The 9784-nt window shown below is 36.3% G+C and overlaps 1 protein-coding gene across 1 annotated transcript in view; it reads left to right on the top strand.

Moving 5' to 3' along the window:
* The window catches only part of LOC107740482 (oxysterols receptor LXR-alpha-like), a 22907-nt gene extending 14895 nt beyond the window's left edge, over positions 1 to 8012 (top strand). The window contains exons 3-10 of the mRNA XM_016552938.1: positions 3273 to 3355; positions 4548 to 4724; positions 5012 to 5278; positions 5917 to 6119; positions 6436 to 6615; positions 6847 to 6946; positions 7275 to 7388; positions 7885 to 8012. Coding sequence (XP_016408424.1) covers positions 3313 to 3355; positions 4548 to 4724; positions 5012 to 5278; positions 5917 to 6119; positions 6436 to 6615; positions 6847 to 6946; positions 7275 to 7388; positions 7885 to 8012 — 1212 coding nt within the window. The 5' untranslated portion in view covers positions 3273 to 3312. The remainder of the gene's footprint in view (positions 1 to 3272; positions 3356 to 4547; positions 4725 to 5011; positions 5279 to 5916; positions 6120 to 6435; positions 6616 to 6846; positions 6947 to 7274; positions 7389 to 7884) is intronic.
* Positions 8013 to 9784: the final 1772 nt, after the last annotated feature.

Raw genomic sequence — 9784 nt, 5'->3', positions numbered from 1 at the left:
TCTCATTTTGTCTCTCATAGTTGAGGTATACCTATGATGAAAATTACAGGCCTCTCTCATCTTTTTAAGTGGGAGAACTTGCACAATTGGTGGCTGACTAAATACTTTTTTGCCCCACTGTATATATCTTTACAAAAAAAATAAACAAATAAGATTTTTTTTTAAATCCTACTCCCTGAAAATTAGTTGTTGGATTATTTTTAATGTTCATTTTAGGTAGACTTATCATGGATGAAAAGCCCATGCAGGTCCATATGAATAGCAGTGTCAATGGTAGCGCGAGCAATCTCTTTAAAGGACTTAGCATCCAGGACCACCAGGAAAGGAGGCTTTTGGGGATTGAACGAAACCACAGAAGACAGGATAACACCTGAAAATGAAGAAAAAGCACTTATGTTTTGTCAAGAGAGTATGATTACAAAAGATTTGCTCTAATAGTAAGCTGCCTAATCATTATGGAACATTACAACTGAACAATTTGGTTCACTCTACAGAGGCAGCATCTCCATTATGGGATTACATCTCTGCCACAATTCTGTGCGCTGATTATAAGGCGTTTTTCACTTCCAGCCTTCATGAACAATAATATATAGATTATAAGTGATTAAATACAAGATTAATAGTAGTTATTAAAATTGATGTTGTTTGGAAATGGGAAAATGTGCTTGGAAAAAAATATAATCAGAATATCAACTTGCATAATAATTATGCATGCACTGTATTTTTCCTCTTCTGGGGCAAGTTCAAGCTCAAACCGGTGTGCACTGTTTTGCTACGGTTTCCGGTTTGAACGACATGTTTCCTGGAAATGGTGTGCAACGGTGTGCAACGGGGTTTGAGATGCGTTTTCTCTTGTTTGGTGGGTGTGTCAAACATGTCAGCCCAATCAGCAGCAACATGTATGTAAACCACGCGGTATTAAAGAGACAGCTCGCACAATGTAATTAACATCCAAATAAATTCACAAGAGCAAGTATATTGTTTGCACATGTTTATTTACATTAAAGGCAAAATAACTGAAATAATAAGGGCACAAGTATAGATCTGGAACTTCTTTAAGTCTGTCTAAATATCATTTAGTAATTGCAATGTCTTCTGGTCCATATCCTTTCCTTAGGAAGGTGTGCTAAGTACTGATTAATGTAACATAAAAATACTATACATATTTATATATTTTGCTATTGCATTGTGGAGTGACACCTTCATGAACTTTTCTATAGCCTATTCCTCTGATTATATAAGGGTAAATATTACAATGTCATAGCACAACAACAGTGATCAGCAATAATGATAAGCCTAATACTCACAATAAAAATAATAAGGTCATATAGATCATAACACAGTCTCGGAGGTAAGAAGTGGATGATCCTTGACCTGAAATGTTTGTCTTTTCATCCTGAAATGCGAGGCAAATGTTGGATCACAATAATTAGGAACCACAGTTTCCACAAATCCCTTCACTTTATTGGGATGTTCTCTTTTATTCTGGAGGGCAAGGGCAGTGACTGTACCATCGAGCGTATTTTGCAGTATTAAACACGTATTTATACCGATTTCATCAGGCTCCGAAAATTCTTCAAAAAGAGCACAAAGAATGTCCTTCTCAGCTGCCATAGTTGCAACTCTTGCGTCATCAGAACAGAGTGTTCAACGCACCACCGTTTCCGTTTAAAAAACGTTTTGCACCGTTTTTGTCGGGGCTGAACGCAGCCCTGGGCACCTGTTCTGTAAATAGCAATGCATTTTAGGTGTTTTTATTGTATGCAGAAAGGATTTAACTTTTTTGTTCAGTTTAATCCACGTTCTATGTTCATAGTTAGATGCTTATCTTTCAGATGTTAGGGTGTGTAAACCTGCTGTGTAACAGCCTAATTCATATTTTGTAACTGATCTTTTTGATATATCAGCATTAAGATATGCAGATATTGAAATTCTGGCATGCAACAATTAAGCTGATAATATTTTTTTCTATAAATCTATATAACTTTTACTACTCTTTAAAGAAAGAAAAGAATTAGAAAATGAAAACGTACTAAAAACTAAACTAAATAGCTGTGCTTTAACTGAAGTTAGGTATTCTGTTTGAATTAGAAAATAAGTACAGTTATTTTAATGAATAGTTGGGTATTTAATAAAAAATTGTTTGTGTTTGGTCTGAAAAAAAGTTTACTGTGCATTTTAAAGTAAGTAGTGAATACTAGTGAATTTCTTCATATCTTCATCAATATAATTTTTTTAGGAGGAGCTGGAATACATTTGGCCTGTCAGTTAAGGACATTGATATTAAAAGAAGTTACCCTTAGAAGTCTTTTTTTGTTGTTGTTGTTTTTTGGTTTTCTTAAGTAGTATTTTAATTGTAGAATTGAAACAGCATATTTTGCTGTATTTTTAAGGCGTGGTCACATTTACCCTTGCATGGCAAAATTTCCCAGGCAAAGAAGGCAGGGCCTGTGGTTGTGGACTGCCCACACAGAGGTCACTGGCAGACAAAGTAACTTGCTGTTTGGTCAGAGCTGTGATTTTACATGTCAAAAAACTTGAACTAATGTGAAATTCACTTAGTGGAATTTAACAACCATTGGAAGTCTATTAGGAAAATGACATTACATTACCAAATTATTTTGCCCATTGACTTTTGTCACACCACGGTTAGTGTGATTGAACCTTTTTCCAAAATACTGTCCCCAAATCAGATATCCCTCTCTGTTTTTAAAACGTTCTTAAAACTCTTAAAGCAACACCCATGAATGACCAGTCTTGACCAATTTTTTTTTGCACTTTCAATTCCTATTCTCAAGTAGGTAGTTCGTACAGCATGCTTAGTTGGCAAAAACATACATTCACTTTGATGAATATTTCTCAATTGTATATTTTTTATTTTGCTGTGCACAGTTTAGCTTAAGAAAAATTCCCATGATGTGAAAGGGTGACTGTGTAGTTTTTGTGAGCTTTGCATACAGAAGTGTGACTACTTAAGGAACTGTACTGGCAGTCATCAGTGAAGATCAGCATTGCGTGCGTTCAGGCAGTGAGAGTGGCAGACCACTGCTGCCCATATTACGTGTGCTGACTTTGTACGTGTCAGGTGTGTCATTGCATTCTGAACACGCTGTGCTGCTTGCTGTTCTACTTTGTAGATGGTTTTGATTCAATATTGAAACTTATATATGTAAAGATGGTATCAGTTTGAGGCGGTTTTGGTGACTTAACATTATAAACGGAATCAGGCAGTCTTTTAAGACTTCAGCTTTGGCTTTTATTGTTCTCTGCAGGTGCAGTCTTGGTTCGTTATGACAAGTGGCTGTGTGGAAGATGTCCACCCTTTCTACGACTGATATCACTGATGTTGGTCATGGTAAGACTCTCGTTTTTCTTGTACTAGAATGTGAAATGTTCACATACAGCGACTGGATAAAGATAAACTGATATAAAGTTGCCAGAACACATTTGACCACTTTAGTCACACGTATAAATATATGAATGTCATTGCATTTGATAATAAAATATCAAACCAAGTGGCTTTTTATTCCTAAGAAAAATAACACAAGCTTTACTTTACAACATATTTAATGAAAGGTTTTGTGAACTTGAGGAACTGATTTCATATACCAACTAGAATCACCTTGACACCAGTTATTTAAAAGTAATTGCAATATTCAGTCGGAAAAGTGTTATTAGTTATTGAGAGATAATGTTTGAATTTATTGCATAAATAACAAAATATCAAAACTGATAGAAATTATTAGATAGAATATTAGTGTTGCTTAAAGGGATAGTTTGGTCAGTTCTATCATTTTCTCACCCTCAGGTTGTTCCAAACCTGTATGACTTTGTTTATTCTGTGAAACTAAAATAAGTATTTATTTATTCTCTTGAATACAAAGGAACCCAATGGTAGCCAAAACAATTTGGTTACCAATATTCTTCAGAAAAGACGTACAGATTTAGAATGACATAAGGGTGAGATAATGACAACATTTTCATTTTGGTGTCCAAACTGGGAGTTTACATAACTAGATTTATATAGTTAAATTAAAGCATAAATTTAGCATGATTAATAAAGCTACCATTTGTGTAAAGAAGTGTTTTATATAAAGATGTGGTTAAAAACATATAAACCATTTTTAGGGTGTTTTGATGTTTGTAAAAAAAAAATAAATAAAATTTACAAATTCATACATAAAATTTGGGCCATGTGTTATATTTATGCATGTTGTTGTTGGTTGTGTGATTTGTAATAATCATCCATTAGAACCAGAGATATCGCAAAACGTCTATTCAAGGTTTTCAAGATATTTTCAACTATTTGGTACCTTGTGTCAATGACTAGTCCTAAGGATTCTCTGTATAATAGTAATAATAATAATAAACATGCAAAGCACAACATGGGACATGACCCATGGCACGTGTATGCAACACTATATTTAAAAGTATCTACAAAAAAATCTAGTGGTCCTTTCTAAATGACTAGTTGGTTGTTTTGAATGCCTTGTTAGTAATCCGACCCAGCTGTAATAGAACTGTGTGTTGTTGGTATGTGTGTACAGGGGACTCTCTGTGCTGTGCCAGCGAAGAGGGCCCTTCAGCAGCGACCGCAGTAGTGAAACAGGAGACTCTCAGTCAGACGGCCTCATACGGCACCTCACACAATGAGCTGAACGACACGCTGCTCATGGAGCCCAGCGACATCAAGATGTACCCCACAGAGGACACACCTGCACGAGGTGAGACTGAATGACTGGAGGATACTTCTGAACTTGCTTATAGTGCAAAAGGATTCAGATAATGCAGAATTGAACTTCACCTATTACATAACATGTGACACGTGACTTTTACTCATGTATGAACATGCGTGTCAGTTTGACTATGTGAATATGTGTGGATGAACTGGCCTAACTGGTTAAGTGAACACAAATGCACTCATTCATAAGGTTGTCGGGTATTAACTCATGATTTATTTGTATATGAAGCTTTGGATTTGGAAGTGTTTCTGTCCTGTGTGTTTGTGCAGAGGGTCAGCCAGTCAAGAGAAAGAAAGGCCCTGCTCCCAAGATGTTGGGGAATGAGGTGTGTAGCGTATGTGGAGACAAAGCATCTGGCTTTCATTACAATGTGCTGAGCTGTGAGGGCTGTAAAGGTTTCTTCAGACGCAGCGTCATCAAAGGAGCGCAATACACCTGCAAAAATTCGGGCCGCTGCGAGATGGACATGTACATGCGCCGCAAGTGTCAGCAGTGCCGTCTGCGCAAGTGCAGGGAGGCCGGCATGCTGGAGCAATGTGAGTGACACTACTTGAACATCAACACTAGGCTGTTTTTGAAAGAAGTTTCTTATGCTCACCAAGGCTGCTTTTATTTGATCGGAAATACAATGAACAGTAATATTGTAAAATATTACAAAATAAAATAACTGCTTTCTATTTAAAACATTTAAAAATGTAGTTTATTCCTGTGATGGCAAAGCTGAATTTTCAGCAGCCTTTACGCCAGTCTTCAGTGTCACATGATCTCTTCTTATATGCTGATTTGGTGCTCAGAAAACATTTCTAATTATCGTCAATGTTGAAAACAGTTGTGCTGCTAAATATTTTCGTAGAAACCATTATACTTTTTTTCAGGATTCTTTCATGAATGAAAAGTTCAAAACAACAGCATTTATTTGAAATAGAACATTTTGTGACTTTATGCATCCTTACTGAATCAAAATATTAATTTTATGAAAAACTTTGGGACAGCAGTGTAATTTTCTTTTTCACCTATGTCTGGCGTTCTTCATTAAACATGAACGTCACAAGCAGTCCATACAGCTGCCATCCAATCTTTTATCTTATCTGTTCTGATATGTTCATATGACATTGTGATCATGTGGTGCTTGTTTAGCTTATCAAACTATTAGCAGCTTTATCGTCTCTTATAGGTGTGCTGTCAGAAGAGCAGATCCGACTAAAAAAGATGAAAAAACAGGAAGACGGGACGGCACGTACCTCTGCAGTGTCAGTACCCAGCCCTGCTCCTGAGATGCCCCCTCTGGCTCCTGAACAGCAGGAGATGATCGAAAAACTGGTGGCCATGCAGAAACAGTGCAACAAACGCTCTTTTCTCGACCGGCCCAAAGTCACTGTAAGTGTATTTAAGTGAGCCGCCTTACAATTTGATTTAAAGCAGACAAAAACAGTAATTTGTTGATTTGTCTGACTGAAATCATACTAGTCTGGTTTTTGTGAAGTCGGACTAAAAGGCCTATTACTATTGTAGCTCTGCTTTGTAAAGCATTTAATACGTTTATTCAACTACAGTTGCCCTTTGTGTTGTGCGTTTGCTCAGAAAGACCTGTATTTAATCCTTCAATTACCCAGTTATGCATTGTGCCATGAATCTTTCTGAATCTGTAATGGATTGATTCTAAAAGTTTACATCAGGATCTGTTGTTTTTCAGCCTTGGCCACTAAATCAGGACCCACTTAACCGAGAGGTTCGACAGCAACGGTTTGCTCATTTCACTGAGCTGGCCATCATGTCTGTGCAGGAGATTGTAGACTTTGCTAAACAGCTGCCTGGCTTCCTGGAGCTCACCCGAGAGGACCAGATCGCCCTGCTGAAGACCTCAACTATAGAGGTTAGATTTGACTGACTCTTAACACACATTGGTTTCGGTCATTTTCTGTTGCTGTTTTTGTGTGCGCAGATGGAGCACTGTTGTTTGGCAGACTTGTTTCTGCTGTTATTTTGTAACACGAAGTACTTTCGAAAAAATGCCACCTGGTGATAAATGTTGTTTCTCATAAAAACTAAGCAGAGCCTGTACTGCTTGTTTAACATACCTGCTAAACTGTACTTTCTCCTGTAGATCATGCTGCTAGAGACTTCCAGACGTTATAACCCAGCGATAGAGAGCATCACCTTTCTCAAAGACTTCAGTTATAATAAGGAAGATTTTGCCAAAGCAGGTACTGGATGAAATTTTTATATGGGTTCTTGTTTTAAACATTCCTAATGCTTACAATAAAGAAGAATATGATTTGTCATAGCTAGGGCTTACAGGTATGTCTAATTTGCATCGTTATTCTTGTTTTTAATAACAAAGATAAATAAAATCAGGAAAATAGCTATATTGTGAAATGTATTCTTATCGTTAATAAAAAAAACATATATATATTGGTAATATAGTCCCCCACCTAGTTCAAGCCTTATGAATATTATGTGTGGTTTTATTTGAGACCTGTTTTTGTTGTTCATGCCCTAAAATGATCTCCGTCCTCTCTGGCTCGTCTGCAGGGCTGCAGTTGGAGTTCATCAACCCCATCTTTGAGTTTTCAAAAGGCATGAATGACCTCCACCTGGATGAGGCAGAGTACGCTTTGCTCATCGCTATCAACATTTTCTCAGCAGGTCAGTTTGACACAAGCACCAATATTATATTGGTTGTCTTCTGGTGAGTCTTATCAGGCATTTATTTGTCCCTACCCCTGTTTAGAAATATCAGTGCACCCCATTTTCAGGGGAGAAGAAATAAAAAAACAGCAAAATAATTATGAGTACAGTGAGTTTTATAACAGTACAAAACCTCCTGCTATATTTGTATTCAGTTTGCTATTATGGATTTCTAATAATTAAGCTTTGTTTGAGTGTCATAAGGGGTTTAATACAATTTTATGTTTTGAAAGGGGAAGCCATTTTTAATAACCCATTAGATTTAGTAGATTCTAATTTGAGATTGGCATCTGGTGTGCTACTGGTTTATTTTGAGAGCTTTTTAATGATCCATCCTATAGTAATTCCCAAGGCACTTTCTCACCAAAAAATGAAATGCAGCATCATTCTTTTGCATTTGTGTCAATCACTCTTGCTATTCTTGTCGTGTGTGTGTGTGTGTGGTGGGGGTCAGACCGACCGAACGTGCAGGATCACGAGTTAGTGGAAAGACTACAGCAGCCATATGTGGACGCTCTCCACTCTTACATCCGAATAAAACGACCCAACGTGAGTATGATTCACCTTAGAGGCCAAACATAACACTTAAAGGGTTAGTTCACCCAAAAATGAAAATTCTGTACAAAAAGTATTCTCGTAGCTTCGTATAATTACGGTTGAACCCCTGATGTCACATGGATTATTTTACCGATCTCCTTACTACGTTTCTGGACGTTGGTCATGTTAATTACATTGTTGTCTATGGGAGGGCCAGAGAGCTCTCAGATTCCATCAAAAATATCTTAAATTGTGTTCCCAAGATGAACGAAGGTCTTACGGGTTTGAAACGACATGAGGGTGAGTAATTAATGACAGAATTTTCATTTTTGGGTGAACTATCCCTTTAAAGAAGAAAAATTAGTGCTAAAAGAATATCAGTGTTTTGATAGTGTTTGTTCATTTTAAAGTCATGCAGTTTATGGTCAGTTAGATTTTTTTTAATGTTTTGAAAGAAGTCACAAAGGCTTGCCAAGACTGCATTTATTTGATTAAAAATACAGTAAAACGATAATATTGTGAAAAACTTTGCTGCTTTATATTTTTGTGGAAACCGTGATCATTTTTTTTCAAGATTTTTTTTAATGAATAGAATTTATTTTATATTTAAAAGGAAATCTTTTATAACGTCCTAAATGTTATAATTAAAAAAAAAAAATCTTACTGACCCCAAATTTTTGAACGGTAGTGTATCTACGTAAGATTATAGTAAATATATTAGTGTTTTGTCATAAAACAAAGACATTAAATATTTTGCCTGTTGTGTCCTTTTGCATCCAGTTGGTGGCACTGATGATTCTACCTTTGCACCAATCATGTATAACAATTGACTATAACCAGTTTTATTTTAGTATTATTTATATACTATTATAGCATTTAATATATTTTAAATTAGCTGTTATTTTTATATTTTCAGTTTTAATTTTAGTTTTATTGATTTTGTCGTGCTTGTCATTTTTTTTTATATTTCTTTTTAGTTTTTTTTATCTCAGTTTTTCTAATATTTATATTTTATTTCTATGCTATTTTTATTTTATGCTATTCTTATGTATTCCTTTTCTGCTGGTTGGAATATTCAGAAGAAGAACTGACAAACCGAATGGCCTGATTTTATGAGGTCGAACGTACTGCAGATGTATTCTGCACACCAACCCAGTGTTTTGGAGTGGTTAAAAGTGCTTATCAGTGTAGCATATGGTTGTCTGGGATCGGTAAGAGTCACTGGAGCCATTAAACCGAATCAGTGTGCTGCTCAACTCACAGCGACTACTGAGATACATAGATCGATAGATAACCTTCAAGTGTGAAGCCTTCTGAAAACTTAATGCAGACCATGATTATTCTTTTTCCATTACTTTATCATGTGTATTTACTGCAATCTCCAACTTAACATGCTGTAGTTTATTTAAAAAGCTCATTTTTATTACATGATGTTTGACATGCATTTAGTCTCTAATTATGTTCAAATGCAATCTTCTGTTAACACCCAAAGGTTTTTATGGACTAAATCAATCAGTGCTTTACCAGTGCAAGCCATTTCAGAGCCCATGTTACACTGATCCAGCATATCACAACGTACACAAGGAATTCTGTTTTCTGCTGGTTGGAATATTCAGAAGAAGAACTGACAAACCGAATGGCCTGATTTTATGAGGTCGAACGTACTGCAGATGTATTCTGCACACCAACCCAGTGTTTTGGAGTGGTTAAAAGTGCTTATCAGTGTAGCATATGGTTGTCTGGGATCGGTAAGAGTCACTGGAGCCATTAAACCGAATCAGTGTGCTGCTCAACTCACAGCGACTACTGAGATACAT

This window comes from Sinocyclocheilus rhinocerous, unplaced genomic scaffold, assembly GCF_001515625.1.
Source record: "Sinocyclocheilus rhinocerous isolate Xijiao unplaced genomic scaffold, SAMN03320098_v1.1 scaffold225, whole genome shotgun sequence".
NCBI lineage: Eukaryota > Metazoa > Chordata > Actinopteri > Cypriniformes > Cyprinidae > Sinocyclocheilus > Sinocyclocheilus rhinocerous.
The sequence above is the reverse complement of the archived record's forward strand: the minus strand, read 5'-3'. Positions and strand labels throughout refer to the sequence as shown.